The 19,068-nt window shown below is 41.6% G+C and overlaps 1 protein-coding gene across 1 annotated transcript; it reads right to left on the minus strand.

Moving 5' to 3' along the window:
* Window positions 1-644: 644 nt before the first annotated feature.
* polq (polymerase (DNA directed), theta) lies at window positions 645-17,004 on the minus strand. Its single transcript, XM_029258160.1, has 34 exons — window positions 16,934-17,004; window positions 16,575-16,662; window positions 16,242-16,496; window positions 15,734-15,914; window positions 15,076-15,258; window positions 13,707-13,837; window positions 13,402-13,558; window positions 13,172-13,280; window positions 12,861-13,080; window positions 12,587-12,746; window positions 12,232-12,387; window positions 11,812-12,024; window positions 11,405-11,547; window positions 11,071-11,305; window positions 10,833-10,975; window positions 10,511-10,704; window positions 10,169-10,293; window positions 9,247-9,490; window positions 8,837-9,153; window positions 6,477-7,546; window positions 6,223-6,397; window positions 5,914-6,110; window positions 5,382-5,622; window positions 4,624-4,817; window positions 4,350-4,484; window positions 3,595-3,769; window positions 3,291-3,417; window positions 3,072-3,190; window positions 2,531-2,715; window positions 2,325-2,436; window positions 2,058-2,182; window positions 1,804-1,942; window positions 1,255-1,361; window positions 645-887 (listed from the first exon to the last, which is right to left on the minus strand). The coding sequence occupies exons 1-34, from the start codon at window positions 17,002-17,004 to the stop codon at window positions 774-776; spliced, it is 6,540 nt and encodes a 2,179-aa protein (XP_029113993.1). The 3' UTR covers window positions 645-773.
* Between the last annotated feature and the right edge of the window lie 2,064 nt (window positions 17,005-19,068).

Consider the following 19,068-nt stretch of genomic DNA (forward strand, 5'->3'; position numbering starts at 1 on the left):
GCTTCCGTTAGGTGTTCTGGCTTAAGTTGATCCTGTATTTATCTGTTGGTTTTCCTGGCGGTCCATGGTGTCCCTAAAATTTCTGCAAGTCCTTAAATGAACTGAATGACACCACAGTTCAAAGGAGTCTGTTTTTCCTCCTGCTTTTTAAAGCCCATCTTTCAGACCCACACCTGCTAGATCCCTTACTGCTGATTACTGATCCCAAGAGGCCGAAGTCGTGACCATGTCTTCACCATCAGCGCTAAACTTCACTGCTCTCCACCTTGACTTTTTAACAGGATTTTAAGTCGTCTTCATCTTCTGCTATTAGTGTGGAGTCTCCAATGTATCAGTGATTGTTGGCATTCCTTCCACTCAGAATCCATTTTCAATATTAGCTCCTCTTAATTTTTCTTGACATTTGCAACGAAAAAGGCTTTCTCTGTTAGGAATTTCTTAGGGTGATTTTTTTTTTATTCGTGCTTAGGTCTGCAGATTGTTCTTTTATTAATATTCAGTTCACATTTTACATAGAACAAGACTATAGTGCTTGTTAAAACATCATTCATATATTTAAGAGATGTTTAAAAATATTTTTAGTGTTCATTCATAAAAATTCATCTAATGTACTAATAAATAAAAGCCTGTACACATCTATAAATACGGAACAGCTGGGTTAAAATTCTTCCTAAGTACGAAAAGTGAAAAGGACACACAAAGTATATTTTCCCCTTTCCTTTGCGTGACTTCTGATGAACACAGGTGCCATGTTCCTCATACACAGATACTGTTTAAATGTCCAGATCCTGGAGGTTTCCCCAGCTCGGCCCTATTTTAACCTTCACACGCAGCTTTACGTACAACTTCATTGCTGATTCCATCTCCTTCTTCACAATCTGTGCTACCTGGAGGAAAGAAGGAAGGTACAAGGGAATGCTTAAACTGCACTTGCAGAGTAATTTCACAACAGTGGTTGATGGATCACATCAATACTTTGTTATTTAGAGTAAAAAAAGCAGATAAGTTTTTTTTTTTTTTGGAAAACAAAGTCAGTGTTCTGCAGCTGAGGACCTGAATAACCCCAAAACAACTGTGATACTCCATTGGATACCAGTGTGCGTTTGTCTTGTACTCATCTCACGCTTCACGGACTCCTGACACCCTGTTCCCCTTATTAAAAGAGCACTCCTGCCACCTTATCTTCTAGAAGACTGTTTCCCATCATTTGCAGCTACCTGAACAAACATTTTCAGATAAACAGCAGCAGCCAACCTGAATGACATCCTCTTCTGCCACCTCATAAATGAGCTCATCGTGCAACTGCAAAACAAAGAAGGCACCCCTGCGATGGCCAGGCAGCATCCGGTGGCGTCTTCCATCTGCGACACCAAAGACATTAATATGGTTTAAAAATAGAGTAGAACTGCAATAAATCATCTGTTCCAAAGTTAAACGTCATATTCAGTGTGGCCTTACATTTACATTTATTTATTCAGCAGACGCTTTTCTCCAAAGTGACTTCCAATGGATACTATGTAGTGTTATCAGCCCACAACCCTTATTCACCATGGTGACTTACACTGCTAGATACACTACTTACAGTGGGTCACTCATCCATACATACATCAGTGGAACACACTATCTCTCTGTCACTCACACACTATGGGGGAACCTGAACAGCATGTCTTTGGGAGAAAACCAGCATGCCCAAAGGAAATCCACGCAGACATGGGGAGAACATGCAAACTCCAGGCAGACTGAGTGGGGTTCAAACCCACATCCTCTCGCACCACGCAGGCGCTGTGCTACTGTGCCACCCACCTGGTATTGACATGTGCTGGTGCGTTCGAGGCACGTGAGGAAAGACCTTCTCCAAATGTCTCTGGATGTTTACAGTTGCTAATTTCACAATGTCGGCAGCAGAACCCTGGATTGTGGTGTTCACTGCCTGACGCTCGGCCTGCAGAGAGGAAATAGTATTCGGTTTTGGATCAGGATCCTTCAAAAGTCGAGTTCTCTCCAGTCCCTAGTTTTAGGACAACTTTTCTGGGAAGTTGTTTGGGTTAAATACTTACGTGAGACTTGAGGTATGTATTTGAGTCTTTAATTGCTGGGAGAAACCTCTTTCTTCCCAGTATTGTTTGAACATAGCCGACTTCAACACAATTCTTCACAGTTTGCCGCAGAAAGGCTTGTATGCCTTTTGACACAAGTGTTCATATTATTATTAGAAAAAAGAAAAAGAAAAAAAAAAAAAAAAAAACAGCTGCTTCACTGACACTTTTCCAAAGCTATTTGCACAATAAAAACATACAAAGGCCCATATTTCATAATTCAGTTACCTGTATATCGGGATTTGAATGTTTCTATGTAACAGGCAGCATCATTTTCATCAATGCCCATTTGTTCACCCAGTGACTTCGCTCCCATGCCGTAGATTATGCCATAGCAAATCTAGTTATAGAAAACACTTTAACAATAAAACTATCATCTAATAACATATATTTCAAAATATACTGAAGTTTCCAATGCCAAAAGCAGACCTCACCTGTTTGGCCTGCTGTCTCAGAGTGTCGGTGACGGACTCAGGGTCCATCATTTTCCACTCGGCGGCGATGCTTTTGAAGACATCCGCTTCCCTGTTCAGGACCTGGATGAGGCGGCGGTCACGAGAAAAGTGAGCCAGGATGCGCAACTCGAGCTGGGAATAGTCTGCAGCCAGGATCAGACCACCTGAAACGCAGCAGCAACCAATCAGCAAGCACCTGAGAGAGCTAATCTTCAGGATACAAACAGATTTTGTTACAATTTATATTGCACTGCAGTGTGAAATGTCTTAGCTTTTTAAATGTATCTAATTCTCTTTATATATCCTTCAACAATCAATCAATCCATTATCAGTAACCTCTTGTTGACTGCAGTGTCACACTGGTCAGGAGCCCATCCTGAAAACATAAGGTATGAGGCATATAGTATTTCATTAAACTGCCACTCAAACTGGCATTTGAATTAAGGTACTTTTGATTTCAAGTGTATTTCCTCAATTCCTCTTCCTGCTGCCCACTGCATTCAGCCAGCTGTGACCTTACCTGAAAAAGGTACAAAGGCGTGCCTCATACTGACAGAAAAAGGTACCCCTTTCTCCGGTGATTTCACAACACCTCTCAGTGCTATTGGTATAGCCTGTTGATTCATCTTTGATTTCCTGCTCCTTAAAGGAATAAGAAAATGAGCACAGAGCCATTTTTACTTGTAGGGATGTAAACCCTTAGGATACACTGAAGATCAAGAAAAGGTTCTGCACGCACCTTGGCTTTGTGTGGGCCATACCTACTCTCTTCTGAGACGGAGGGCTTTCCTCAACAACTGATGGCATCTGAATTTCAAAATCCTTTGGCACATTCTGAATACTGGGTTCAGTGAAGCTTACTCTACCTGTATTGGGAGAATAAACACACAAAAAAAAATTTTTATAATCTCAAAGATCACCCTTTTAAAAAAAAATTCATAATACTGCTTTCTAACAGGCTTTTCTAGGATTAAATACCAAGAAGTTTCTTTGAGTTGTGGATTATCGCTGCACTAACAAAGCAACTGCGGGAACATTTGTACCTGTAGCCGTGTGGGTCTGAGAGATCGAATATATTCTTTCCATTTCCAGAATGGGGTGCCATTTTTTTTCTCTTTGCAAGGGGAAGACCACCTTAGTCAAGGCATTGGTTATTTTCCTCCACTCCAAGATTACAGCCGGTAAAGGATGTAGTGGTGTGAGCTTTTCCAGAACATCCTGAGGGTATTTCAAAAGCAGAGGTAGTTAGTGACAGTTTGCATTATACCATTATTATAATTAGGGGAACGGAGGAAGTACAGCAGAGATTTTAATGGAAAATTAGCCTTGATTTATATTTTTAAAAATCTAATCTTTTTTGACAACATAATGGTGACACAGAAGGGTATATCGATTTTTGCGATGATTGTGAAGTTTACCAATTACAGAAATACCACTAGTTCTTCTAGAGTGTCAGTTTTAGCCTGGTACAGCCAATGGAAAATTCTAGAAGGCACCAGAACACTGTAGAAAGTACCAGAAACATTTTAGAAAGCATCAAATCCTAAAAAGTACTGGAATAATCGGTGCTTGGAACCCAGTGCTAAAATTTGCCAATTTCAAGAATGTGGAATGTTTTTCTAAAAACTGACATACAGTACAAACTTGAGACTTGTTATTGAGACTAGCCTTGTTCAGAGGAGGTATCAATAAAATGGCAAAATTTAAAAAAAAAAAAAAAAAAAAGTCAAGCATCATTATCTTCAGCAACTCTATACAAAACGGCTCAAAACCATCACCTCTGACATCAAGCCATCACCTTAGTGGTACTGAACCTCTTGTTTGGTCTGGGCCGATTCCCAGCACCTGTCCGCCTGTTGTAACCCAGGGTTTTCTTATTCTTCAGTTCATTCAGGTCTCCATTTGGTGGAAGCTTAAGTTCCAGAAACAAAACCTGGAAGACACACATCATCTAATTAACCATAAAAGACAAAGGAAAGAAACACAACCATGATGTGTGCCAGAGAAAGAGCTACTTAGTTCATCAGCAGCTTTGTAAAACAAACACAAAGGTGTGTTTCTGGCAAGCTGACCTCTGCAATGTCTTCAGGGCTGGTGAGAGAGAAGCTGTGTCCGGCCAATTCATAGGCCCGTGACTCTAGCGTGTTTAGCTTGGCCTGCATGACGTGCTTCTGCATATCGCATTCAGAGGTGCTGAATCCAAAACCGTTCAGTTCGAGGAGCGTCAGACAGTACTGCGTGGGCATTTCCACAGTGCGGAAGACCTCTGCAAGAGAGACACCGACATCACAGACTCAGCAAAACCTGACTACAGGGAACTAAATAACTTAACACTGGAATTAGAAAAGAAAGAGGGAAAAGGAAAGGTTTGATTTACGAGGTAAAGGTGCTAATGTGCTGTAATAACCCACAGTAAATACTGATAGAATTTTTTAAACCATGATTTATTTGTTTATATTAAATTCTTATTGAGAACACCCCGCTAAGGATATAAATGCTGATTATGCAGCAGTTAGCAATTAAAGGCTCAAAGAAAGTCCTGACAATGGAAAGTTGAAATTGTATCCGCAGTTCCTTAACTACTGTTGCCCATTACACCTCTTATGGTCTAATACTGATAAAACAATAAACTTGCCGCTTAAAAAGAGAACAGATACTCCAACACTTGCCTGAGGAGCAAATTCAAATTCAAAGACTCCTATCAGTCTAAATTACTATGCAGAACACCAAAATGTCAATAAAAAGGAAATGGCACACAAGACTGTGTGGTAATGCCTCCGCTCACTCTATACCTGAGCATGCAGTGAATTTCAAAGGTATTACACAGTACCTAGCAGGTTGTCTTTCTCAAGAAGGACATGGAGCTGCTTCATAGAGCTGTACACAAGAACAGACTCAACGGCTGCTCGGTATCGCCCACTGTGATCATTATCGGCACTCATACCCAAGCTCTGGACCCCTGACCCAGTGCTGATGCCCTCCAGCAAGGGCAGGTCCTGAGGGGCAAAGTTGGAGACTATATTGTGGAGTGAGCGCTCTTTCGAACTGGGATCCAGCAGCCAGCAAGCTACCTGCACAAAACACAAAACGGAAAGGTTGGGAATTAAATATGGGCCAGTAGGTACAGATTAATCCCAAAAATCCCTATCACAGATAATAGTATGAGGGCCTCAAATTAATCCCTACTTTTAAAAACGAAGAGCCACAGCAGTATATTCACTGGCCATTTCCACAGACACATATTTATTGTATTTATGTAACACATAAATCTGAAACACAGGCAAACTATTCTCACCATTGTTTTTGGCTCATCTACAGATCATAATGTCTTATTGAGTTTCATTTTCATCACCATTTCTCACCTTGGGATCCTCAAAGCTGCCCTCCACAGACAGTCCACAGGCCAGAAGGAGAGTCTTACAGAGATGAATGGAGTTGTACGAAATAAATGTGCCGTCTGATTGGGTGCTTCGTTTAAGGCACCCTTGAATGTGCTTGAGTCTTTCTGCCACAGGTAAATTCCCATCCAGTGGAGGAGGTGCTAAACTTGCACTGACACCTGTGGGGTGGGGGAATAAGAGAGAAAAACATGCAAATTGAGTTCAGCCTGTAATACCTGAATAGCAGTGATTGGCCAGCAAAAATGCTATGGATGTAAAAGCTTCAAATACCTGTACGTGGTTCCTCGTGCTGGAACGAAATGTAATAAGCATCCTTCCCTCCCCAGCACACGGACAGACCGACGACAAAAATACCTTTGCTTCCTTTAATGGGAAATCCATTTTTTCTTGTCCTAATCACTGAAATAAATGTACCACATTTGTACAACAACATTATACTTTCAGAATATTAAACACACGTTGTATGACTGGACAGACAAAAGAACGGGAGTCACGAAAAGGGGGATAATAATCTTACCTTCTCCTTTTGTGGGGCTCATGCACTCTTTCTTCTCACAGGCAACAGCAATGGAAAATTCGCTCTTCATTTTCCACTCTCCAATAAATGTGTGGAAAAGGCCGACATTACTGGCCACATCAATGATGGAGAAGGAATCCGTGCTGCTTGAGATGTGTTCTTCTGGTGATGCATCCTGGGAAAGATGTAAACTGAAACCATCAGCAACCAGAGATGCATCGTGGTCTGACTCCGGACTTAAATGTGTAGCAGATCCTGGGTTTCCTTGGTTGACAGGTGGAATGTGAGATCCTGTAGCCAGGGGTGAGCCAGAGGCACAAGATAAGGTCACCTTCACTCTGGGAGTTACTGGTTCTGTTTCTGGGGTAGGCGGAATAAGATCATTGTGACTTCCCAGTCTAACCATTCTTACTGGATTTTGCAAGCCACAGCTATCTGCTCTTAAGTCTTTGTTCATGGCATTAATATGCAAGTTTGGAGTTGTCCTGTGTGGTGGCTCTAAGATTGGATCAAGTCTATCTGCAACCACTTGTTCAGTGGCTTCTTGGCCTTTTTCATCTCTTACTTGCAACTCTTCCAAGGTAAAAACCGGACTTGACACACTGGGCCACTTGTCAAGAATATCTTGCATTCCCGGACTTAAGGAAAACGTAGGGTTCTTCAAAATTTGATCTCCTGCATTGTCCACTTGCACCTCAGTATCCTTAACCATTTTTATATCAGATGAGATACCTTCCTTCTCACAAGGCTGCAATGCATTGGCTTGGTCACTAAAGTACTTGTTGGTCTTAAATGTGCTGTTTAACCTCTCGAGATACTCCTCGCCAATTTGCAAGGAATCACCCCATTCTGACAAGCTGAAGAATGACTCGCCCCACTGAACAGCCTCTTGATTATCGGCATCCAGCCTACCATCCCATTGCTCCTGAGCAGAAAGAACACGGTGGATGGCAGCGTTTGTGGTCCCTGCATCACATTCCTCCACCAAGCCATCGGAAATCAAATTCTCGTATAGACTATCGAAAAGGAAGCTGCTGCTTCGATTAAAACTGCTCTCCTTTGCATTTTCCAAGGACTCTTGGTTGCCATGGGAAACAGAGATCTCATTCCAGCATTCGATTGTTTCAGTTGCATGTGCTGCTTCCCCCAACCTATCAGATGCCTGGTTGCTGTAGTTGAGAATATCTTCCATTTGGCTGTCAGTGAGGGAAATGTTATATTTGGGTGGAGCACTGCTGACATGTTCACATGGATTGGAATCTCCCTTTAAGTGGAATGTTGTGGTTACACTCTCCTTAGTCAAAACCTCCTTGGGAGACCTTAGGCTTTCAGCAGCAGAGACCCTGTGTGTAAAATCTTGCAAACCTGCAATTTTATTTTCCAACATTTGGGTATTCCCTGGGCCCATTTTGTTATTTTGCTGCATTAAAATTCTCTCAGTTTGTGTGTCCAGCTGAAAACTGTCCCCAAAGTCCTCCATCTCACCCCTATAAAGTTCAGGAGAACTGAACTTGTCTTCAGCTGAAGATGACACATTTGCACAGTCTCCCTCAGGCCCCTGAGAGCAATGCCAGCTGAAGTGTGCATTGTTATTTGTACATTTACGACTTTCTCTTTCGCCCGCTGCGATCCCGCAGCCATTTTCAGCATCACTGTGCTTTGATTTCTGCTCACATTTCTTTCCACCAACAGATGGGAAATTATACGCAGATAATTTTAAATCGCTCCCTTTTTTGTTCCCGACGCATTTTCTTTTTAACATACCATTGGAATTCAATTTTATTTCTCCTTTTTTAATGTTTAATGTGCACTCCTGTAAGCCCAGCTTCTCGGAATGAGTGAGTCCAGAAAAAGCCGAGTCATTTTTCCCTTGATTTACGCAGGGAGACTTTCTGCCAGCTTGCAGACAAACAGGAACAGAATCCTCAGGAACGATGATGTGAACATTAGAGTCCTCTCTGCGTTGTACTCTAGGGGTTTCAGCACTCTCCATCTTGCGACGTTTAAATACTTGTCCTACAGCGAGCTTCTGGTGAATATTATCCTCTGGGACATTACTTTCTGTTCCAGAGATGCTGCCTACAAAAGGTTTTGGAGAATGAGCAGACGACTGCTGTTCAGATTTCTCACCTTCAGCATTATCTGTTCTACCTGACTTAATGGATTTCAGAACTTTATGCAACACGCTAGACTGCACAGGCTGCCTAGTGATCTCCTGACCAACTGGGCATCTCTCAGCTGTAGTTTTAGGTAGTGAATTTAATAGACAAGGCGTAATTGTGTTTTTTATCTCCACTTGCATAATCTTTGCTGATGATGACCAGGCACATGGAGGATAACCAATTTGTTTGTCTTCTTCGTTCTCACTCTCAACTTTCTGTGCTATTGATGCCTCCTCCCTCTGATCAGCAGCTATCTCAGGGCCTGAACCCTTCTGCTCTATGTCATGTGACTCATGTGATAGCTGAAAGCCTGGCTCAACTGGTTTCTCTTGCTGGAATGTATTGGGGTCCCACTGCACCCCGAGGAGAGCCAGGTCCTGTTGGAGAAGATTTCTGGCCTCAGCAACAATATGCAGTGCAGCCTCTCTCTCAGTCAGGGCCTTCCCCCCACTAACCCAGATACAGCGTATGGTCCTGCGTTCCTGGACATCCTGTTCACTTTCATCAGCTGCTTGTCGAGAGCTTCCAAAACAGAGAGAGACAGACTGAATTTATAATTATTACACCCTGATGACAAGATGAAACACAACATATTTGTTTCTGCCACTGACAAACCTTTTGAATGGCGTGGCTTTCCTGAGGGCCTTCTCTATGTCTGCCACACTGCCTCTGGCAAGGTCAGACACAGTCAGGAAGCCTGTGTCATACAGAACACGTGCACGCTGTGCGTTCAGCAGGGAGATCCTCACGAGGTCACATAACTCCCGTTGGACACCGAAGCTCAGACGACTCTGGAACTGTGACAGCAGCAGCTCCAGGTTGTGCCAGCCGAGCCGATTGCAGAACACAGTCACCATACCTGTCAACATGACGCATCTATTCATTTGGGGAATTCATTCAGCTTGCTGCTTCACCAACATCTTAATTTCATTTTTAGACTTGCAAAAAAAAAAAAATTACTGTTATAAAGAAAGTTGTTATAAGTCAAGCTAGTTGACATAAAAACACATTTTCCCCCCCCATCAATAAAATTTGAAAGCTGGAGATGAATGTAAAAATTCCAGCTCAGGTGATATGTATTCTCACAACAATTTTATTAGTGTCTTCAAAATTTAGACACATGTACAATAATGTGGTTTGAACTGGTATCTGAAATAAACTGCATATAAAAATATAATTTTAAAGTAATGTGGGAAACATTCAGGAATTAAAAGACCTCATATACATATATGTATTATTTGTTTAAATATTTACATCAGTTATTTCACCCTGAATCAAGAATAAACTATTAAGGACCATACACACAATCATTTAGGTGACACTTTTCTCCAAAGCAACTTACAACATTAAGGTTACAATTATTACAGCTACAAGCTAACAATTATTTACACAACTAGGTAATTTTACTGGAGTAATTTAGGGTGAGTACCATGCTGAAGGGTACTACAGCTGGAGATGGGGATCAAACCTGCAACTTTTGGCTCCAAAGGCAGTAACTGTAACTACACTACACTCTCATACACTATGGAAACTGTACCTGCATAAGTGGAGGCCGACTGCTGCAGAGATTGAAGCTGCCCTCGGCTGCAGCCGTATTTCTTTGCAACGCTACCAAGCGGAATCTCATTAATGAGGTCCAGCAGGACGAGCGTGGTAAAAAAACTGTGGGCGGAGAATGAGTGTTTTCAGGTTTATTAACAGCTTCAAGATAATGTCATAAAAAGGCAAATAATTAACCAGTCAAGCAAAACTAATATGATTCACTAAGATTTAATTAAAAGAATAATTTTAGTGTTTTTTATTTTTAAATGGTTCAGTTGGACAATAATATTTAAGTCACATTCCTACATACAGTGATAAATATGTAAAGCCGATGTACCGTTTGTGAATAGCCAGCTGCCTGTGCTGTTTCTCTGTTTTGGCGATTATTTTTCCACCGACAGATCGTGCCAAGAAGCCCTCTTGGACTCCCACCATCTCTGCCACGCGCTTCATCGAAGTAGGCAAGTTCTCCCACAGACAGAAGAACTGGTACCAATCAATAGTTGTCCAGTCTGCATACACTGGAGTTATCTTCATCAATAAACACACAAATATTCTGCATGAAAGGAAGATACTACTACTTTCTTAACCATAAGAACCTAGTCCATTACAATTAATGGTGCAAGAAAGGAAAAAATAAAACAAACCTGACAGCTTACCTGATATAGGATATGGAGGTCATTTTCAAGGACAAAGCCCTTCATTGCCCTCTGGAGATCAGCAAATATTCCTAAGGCCTCAGGAGGTGATAAGGAGGAGGCCAGAGTTGCAGCTCCCAGGTGAGTAGCAAAGTATTTCTTAACTTATGTAAAAATTCAACAAACATACCAATCCATCAGAAATAAGGACATAAATTAAAGGCAAAAGATAAACTGATGTGGTGCAGGCTGAACTCACCTTTTTGATCTCCTTCTCCCTCTTCAAGGAGCTGGATAAACTCGTTCTCCAACAGCCACTTCACACTTTCCTCAATGGCTCCTCTGGGCCTGCTGGTTTTCTTTGCCGAGTTCGCCTTTCCTACCTCTGTTAGTTCTTGTGTCACATCTGGAGAACACATGCTGGTTGCTAACAAGGTGCAAGAGGCATAGAGCCTCACATCTTCCGGGGTGCTTGCCACACCCCCAACGATGATCTGGAATTTGAAAAGGAAAGTAGTACGCAAGTGCAGCAACAACTGAGGAATAACAAAGCAGATGTATTTGTCAAAACAAAATAGGTATGATGTGAGTACCTCCAGTATTGCTCGAATCATGCTGGTGGTGACCCCTTCCCCTTCCTTCTTCACCAAGCAGCTCCTGATTGGCTTCAGTGAGCCTTGAATGAGCCCAGTTCCCTGGTGTCGCTCAGATTCCTTACAGACTAAAATGCTCTCTCCTACAGAGACACGCAGCAGTCAGTGCTGCTCTTCAGCAGTTATGAGGTGAGCGCAATGCAACCAATAAAAGGAAAATAATCATCTGACAGTTCTCTACAAAGGAACTTACAACATTCAGCAGCTTACATTTACCCTTTCATACACCTGAGCAATTTTTAAAAGGTTATTACAGCAGAAATTTGAACTGGGTTCTTCGAATCCAAAGCAGCAAGCCAAAGTACCATGCTACCCGCTGATAACAGTACTCTTTCTATCCAACTCACCGACAGTATCCACTCCCTTACGGCCTGCTCTTCCGGACATCTGCTTGTATGTAAGAATGTCTAACAGATGGCCATTGAAGACAGGTGTCCTTATTATAACTCGCCGGGCAGGCAGGTTTATGCCAGACGATAAGGTGGAGGTGGCCACTAGGACCCTAATGTAGCCTTGTCGAAATGCCCCCTCGAGAATATCCCGTTCTTCAAATGTTAAACCTTCAATTTCAAACAAGCAACAGGGAAACTTGTTAGCTTTGTCCATCTGGAAGTAAGCCATCTGACAAGGGGGGGGGGGCAAAAAAAAAAAAAAAAAAAAAAAAAAAACACAAGGCCAAGAACCTGGAAGAAAAATAATCCTTAGACTAATACATGGTCTCTCAAGGCTTAATCATTGTGAGAACAGCATTGTGGGATGGAGCTGACCAGCATGATGGAAGGCAACACCGCAGGGAACAGTGCACTGCAGCACTTGGTCAAGACCAGCTGGACACCGTTTTAACTGGGAGAGGACATCCAATAGACCATCCTGATTCAAGAATGGGGGCAAAGAGCTGATGCCTGCCTGTCCTTCAGCACAAGCTGTAACAAAAAACATATCCAGAAACAGAAGATCCACAATGATTATTTATACCACATAAACAATGCATCAAACTTCAAAATTAAATGTCACTTTCCAAAAGGAAAAAACAGTTGTTTTTTTGGTTTGGAAAGTGACATTTAATTTTGAAGTTTGATTAGTGTACAATGCATTCTTTATATAAGCCTGAGGCTTGGTTACCTTGAGCATCATGCAGGACTCTGTGCTGGATGTTGTAAAACTCTCTGGCTACACTGGCTGCCAGCTTTTCACACCAGTTTTTAGAAGGGCAAAAAAGCAACACAGAACGGCCATTGTGAACTGTGTCAAAACAAAGACTAACGATATGGTCCTCATCGCCCTAAGAGAGAAAATGCCAATTCAAAAAGCTTTTACACAAATAAAAACGAAAAAACAATGCAGAACAACATATATTCTTAATGTGTTCATTCAGAACCCACCCATTTCAGTATACCTTCACATGCAGAGAGGGTTTGAAGTCCTGTACCAAATTCATGGAGCCGTCGTATATCTTGGAGCCAATTTTCACCCACTCTATGAGTGGCACGGGCCGATAATCGGTGTGATATAGCTCTGCACTCAGCCAGCGGGCCAGCAGGTCCAGGTTGGGCAGTGTAGCACTCATACCCACTATCTGCACTCCATCGTTAAGTTTCAAAATACCTTCATAATTCCTACAGAGAACAACACATTGATGAGCGACCACAGCATCAGTGTAAACAAAGCAAGGAACACAGACTGAACCATCCAGGTCGTTTGCTTTACCTAGCTGCTGACTTCAGTGCGAGGTACCGTATCTTAGTGAGCAGGAGCTCCAGCAGATACCCTCGACTGGAGTCCCCTAACATGTGCAGTTCATCCACCACAACAATGCCTCAAATAAAAAAAAACTTCAGTTACTGCAAGGACTTTATAAGGTGCTTTCAAATCTGTCAACAGGTAATTTATAGCAAGACTGTAAATCACATAACTAAATATAGGTTAAAAAAAGTTACCAAGTTCATGGATTCGGTCTTCTTCAATGAGCCTATTAATGAGTCCATTTGCTTTCTCTATGGTACACACGGCAACATCGAGAGAAGAGAAACCACCTGCTGCAGAGATACTGCCCATGTAACCCTCAACTTTAATCCCTGCTTCCTGGAACAGATTCTACTCAAGAAAGAAAAAAAAAAAAAAAGTAACGAAAATACACAAAAACCATATTAAATTTTGCAGATTAAATAAGTCCTTAAAAACTATTAAAAGTGTGGAGACCCATAAATGATAGTGATTTCAACAAAACCCCAATGTGACCAACCTGAAGATAGTGCATTTTCTCTTTTGCCACAGAAACAAAGGGCAGAATGAACACGGCTTTCCGTTTGGTCTCCAAGACCCTCTTTAAAATCAGTAACTCAGCCACTAAGGTTTTGCCAGCACTGGTAGGTGCTGAAACAGAGAGTGAAAAATGAAATCTTGAGCCAAGCAATTCAAGTTTTTGTTTAAAAAAGTAAACGCATCAACTTGCATATTTTTAAAAATTTGCATATAAACTGTAAGCAAAACATTGTCTAACTGGCATGCTAGATATCAGGAGGAGAGCTAGGAATTTTGGACCGCCTGAAAGAATATTGCTCCCCCTACTAAATCAAATACTGTAAATTTATTTAAATTTATTTGATGGTTTTCTCCAAAGCGACTTACAGTGTTAATCTACTGTGAGAAATAACTGGCTCTCGTGTCTCTTCTCTACCTTGACCTCTCTGTCCTCCCTGTTCTTCTGGTTTGTGTCAGACCTGTCAAGAATGTGAATGCATGTTGGAGTTCTTGTTTTAACTTCTCTCTCTTTGTTTAAGGTAAAAGGGCCAATGGATGCGACTGAAGTATCATATATCCTCTCTATATGTATAACCAATCACAGTGCTCTGTTGCTTAACATTACCTTTTGTGGTTTTGTCCCTAGACCCTGACTCACTTTTTAAACCAATGAAAACTTATTTCTTTGTTCTGCAAAATAGTATATAATCTATGCAAACACACAATAAACTTGAGGATTTGGAACAAAACACGCTGCTTGTTCTTGTGTCCTAATCCTCCCAGTGATCACTGGTCTCTGGACGGCTCTGAGGTGGCAGAAGGCTGAGATAGAAATTAAGATTTCTAATCTAACATCTACCTACCCATTTATACAGCTGTCTGATTTTTACTGGAGCACCTTAGGTTCAGTACCTTGGTCAAGGGTACTACAGCTGGAGGTGGGATTCAAACCTGCAGCTTTTGGGTCGAAAGGCATCAGCTCTAACCACTATGCTACAAGCTGAGAGTGATTACTACTGGAATTTCTGTGAACCCTCTCCAGCTGTGGGCCCCTAAAATCACCACCAGCATTCTCCCCGATAGCAACAGCCCTGCTGGATACATGAACTCACAAGTCAGACTAAAAAACAGAAATAAACCGTTGCCATACCATGGAATATTGAAATATTTTATGTTTTTTCCAGCCTCTGAATGAATTAAAACAGTGACAAATGTGGCATTCATAAAAAAAATAATGGCAAAGTACTGGCAGTCATGAAAACTTCACTCCTAAAAAAGGTATAATAAAAGTGAAATCTGTACAAACAACAAGACCAATAAAAAATATGAATAGAAAAACAGTAATACAATAAACAAAAAAAGTACATTACCAGAGTAGACCAAGTTTTTGCCTTTGAGCACTTCCCCAAGAGTCAGGCACTCGGCCTGCCATTCAAACATCCGCATGACCCCAAGACTCTGGTATTTCTCCAGCACAGGCTTAGGGAGACCCCAGCTGGTCAGAAGTAGCTTATCACACTGCTCAGCAGGAACAGTCATATGGATGCTTTGTCCTAAAAATCAAATGTGTTCAACATGTTTAAATAGCATAAATACCATTCCTCAGTGAAAAAGCAAATAATCTACATGTGAAGTAGTAGTTAGACTATCCATAGATCAAGTAACTGTTTGTCAAGTACAGGGGAATGGTGATCTACAGACTACCCCAGAAGCATCAAGTGTGAGGCAGGGAACACAGTAGATAAGACACCAGGGCAATTCAGAGTGACCACTTTTTTGGACCGTGGGAGCAAACTGAATGTTGTAAACCTATGTGAATACACAGACAGCAAGTAAACTCCACAAAGAGATAGAGATTCATACCAACATCTGAACGCACAGCACAACAGAACATACGCAACATTTTATCATCAGACACACAATCCTATGGCTAAATGCTTTGTATTTTCCCCATTGTGCATCACTAAACCAGTCCACTTACTACTTGTATAACATTAAATAAGAATGTAAATTAACTTAGAGCCCCACCTGGGTCAGCCAGAGTGTCACTCAGCCTGCTGACTTCCAAACAAGGAGGTGGTGTTAACACTGAGACAGAGAAGTTTCCTGCAGGGCTTCGCTGCTGAAGCAGCTTCTTCTCCTGAGCAGCAGCCAGCCGAGTGGAGTTGAAAAGAATGAAGTTTTTGGAACTTTTCAGCGAACAGCTAGACTGAGCGTCACTGACACGTGCAGATCTGTTCTGTTTACCCTCAATGTGAGATTTGCCATGAGTCCTCAAAATATCTTCATCACTGTGAGCTGCTTGTTTTTGAAATGATGAGCCAAAGGAACGCCCAGAGTCTGAACAGGACAAAGATGGAGATCTTTCCCGTTTACCGTTGACTCTCTGAGGACCATTGCCCAAAACTCGTCCGGGCTCGAAATCTGCCTTTGTTGTCACAGTATCTTCATTGAAAAGAAGCGTTTTGGCCAGGTCTTTAAAATCTCTCATAATCTTCGAACGTGACCTTTCTGATTGTTTAAAAACTCCACCCACTCTTGAATGAGATTCCTCTGGACCATGGGCATCGGGTGGTGGACAGCATTGACGTGTAACCTTGAAAGAGTTTCCTTTTTCAGAGGTTACACTGTGATGTGCTGACAAGTTGTTGGGTTCAGCCAGGGACTCTGACTGTGTATTTGCCCTCGATTTAAATGCCTGGTACTTGGGAACAGCGCCATCCAATAGTTGCAAGCTCTCCTTGTGCACGGCTGAAGTGGCGTTGCCAGTCCGCTGTGGTTGTCCAGACTCCTTGAGAAACACAGACTTCTCATTTAACATGCATGCAAAGGTCTGCGAAATTCTAATTTTATCCTAATAAAGACTCACCATGTCGACTCTTTCTCTGTGGTTCTTTTCATGTTGGACCTCTTCATGCTGTGGCTCACGACATTTAGCCGAACGTTTGAATGGAGGACTAGTAAACAATAAACAAAACATTTTTAGAATCTTTAAACAGCAGTAAAACAGTGACAATAATAGGTTTGTCTTGGATAAAGTCAGTTTAAACACTACATTGTAATCTTTGTACTTTGCTTTTGAGAAACAGAAAGGTCCAATCTGAAGAAATAAATGCAAAGAAAAAGTGTATTTTTTTCCTAACAGTAGCTAATTGATGCTCTACTAACATCTTGATGCCTGACTATGATTTTTAAAGTTTTTCATATTTTAAATCCTAAAATTCCCACCTGCTTCTCTTCACAATCCTGTGTTGTCCCAGATAAACCTTTCTTTTCGACTCAGGAAGAGTTTTGTACATATTTTTATGACTCATACACAAATATCATAAAAACAGAGCTCCATACAACATGTTGTTAAAGCTGGACTATCAGACATGATTATTTATAAAAAAAAAAAACAGTATATTCACATTTATTTAGATGATACGACAAAACATAAAGCAAACCGTTTACTCATTAATCTTTATCTGATCTGTGAAATTCGCTAGCTGGTTTAGTTGGGCTGTATTAATTTAAATAAATAAATATTTTGCTAACACAACATCATCATGCATCACGTCAGGCACTGACTGTACTCTCTGCGTTCAGACTCACACAGCGTTTCATGGTAAAATTCGATATTCGTGAGCTGAAATTAGCTATGTTAAAAAAAATAAATTCGCTTTGCACAAAATTTACAACATGTATGTACCGCAAAACAAGGTTAAAATACATGAGGTGTGTGTGTAGAACAGACAGAGAAAAACCGGCCGGATTTTGAAAAGACCGCGGTGCACAACAAAAATATTCCGGGTGCCCACAATGCAACTGAAAGCCGTTCCGGAAGTCCGCAAAGTTGCCGCAAACCGTTCATAAAATCTTTCCGAGTGTCCAGTATTCTAAAAAATAAAAAATACTTTCCCAAAACCTTTTTCTCCTAACCCGTTTTATGATATTTATACATTTTGTATTCACAGTTTTCTAAATTATTTAGTTTATTATGCAAGTATTTAAAATGCCTTATTTCAAAAGTGTTACCTACTTCTAGAGACAGAGGCTGTTTTACCCCCCCCCATTACAGACCGTAATGTGCTTGCTTAACATAATGGCTATATCTGTTTGAAAATGGGAATGATCAGATCAGGGGTTTTCATTGATTCCAGCTGTTCCTCATTAGTTAGCCTGGTTAAAGGCCCCAAGGGGGAGGGTGTAAGCTGTACTTAGTGCTCCTTTAGTATAGTTTAGAAGTTCAGTGAAACTGAAGGGTGCCTGAGTGAACTTTGTAGTCAACTGGGTAGTCTGTACAGCTGAGTGATGGCTTTGGCTATTACATTCCAGTAAGAACAATTGGTGCAAACATTTCCTCTTCTTGTAACAATTATGTGATGGTGACCATTTGTCTCTTACAGGTTGTTTTATGCTGTGCTGCTAGCCAATATATGTTGTATTGATGGACAAAAAGGTAAGATGGCAGTCTCTTGATGTCTCAAGTTCCTGTCTTTTGGCAACACTTAATTTTAAGCATGCATGCACTGGTTGTCTGTCTCTTACTTGTTAACCCTGCAGCCATGTTTCTTCTCCACAGGTTATGGATCTGTTTGGCAGATGAACAACCCTGGTACTGTTCCTAGGCGTGCCAGTTCTTTTACTGATTATTTAGGCTACTTTAAGTCTAGTAGTCTTCAGCCAGACTCTGACACCTATGGCTCACCCTTGCTGGACAGTGTCCTAAGTCACTCTAGCCCTGCTATGGCCAAACCTACTCTTAACAGTTTTTGGGCTTCATATTTATTGGGCTCTAGTGGCATCAGACCTAGTACTGATAAACCTTCCACAAGCTGTTATTCTAGTGACTCTGGTTATGCTCAGACTAGCTCAGTGCTTCCCTGGTATGTAGGCTCTCAGTTTGGGCATAGTGATGGCCAAAGTGCTGTCCACCAGGCCACTCTTGCCCAAAGCAGCTCGGGATCTGCCCGAGATATAGGTGTTTCTTCTAACTCTGTCCGGAAGCCAGTTACTGATCTTCAGACTGGCTATGGCTCTAGCCTTGGTCTAGAGTCCCCAGTAGTCACTGATGCCATAGGCTATTATGGTACAGCTGTAGATCTTGGTACCCAAGGAGCTTATGGTTCTGTTCTGCCAACAGGCACACAGTTCAGATCTTCCCAGAGCACAGGTCATCAGGCTGGTTCTGTCTCTCTTCAGACACAGTACCTTCCTCTACATGGAAGATCATCTTTTGTACAAGATGGAGGTGTTCAATCTGGGTATAGCTCTGTCAAGAATGTCTTCTCTGGTTCTGTCCCAGGGCTAAAATATAATCCTGTTGCTAGTTCCACTGGCTATGATCCTAACCTAGGAATAGGTTCCCAAAAGATTTCTAA

The sequence above is a fragment of the Scleropages formosus genome, chromosome 14 (genome assembly GCF_900964775.1).
Source record: "Scleropages formosus chromosome 14, fSclFor1.1, whole genome shotgun sequence".
In the NCBI taxonomy this organism is placed as follows: domain Eukaryota; kingdom Metazoa; phylum Chordata; class Actinopteri; order Osteoglossiformes; family Osteoglossidae; genus Scleropages; species Scleropages formosus.

Excerpts from the sequence above, each read along its gene's own strand:
- polq (XM_029258160.1), bottom strand. The coding sequence starts at position 17,004 with ATGTACAAAACTCTTCCTGAGTCGAAAAGAAAGGTTTATCTGGGACAA. Across the intron at positions 15,915-16,241 it reads CAGAGGAATCTCATTCAAGA|TCTAGCTGTTCGCTGAAAAG; the intron begins GTGGGTGGAGTT and ends AGTGACGCTCAG. Across the intron at positions 13,838-15,075 it reads CAAAAACTTGGTCTACTCTG|CACCTACCAGTGCTGGCAAA; the intron begins GTAATGTACTTT and ends TCTCTGTTTCAG.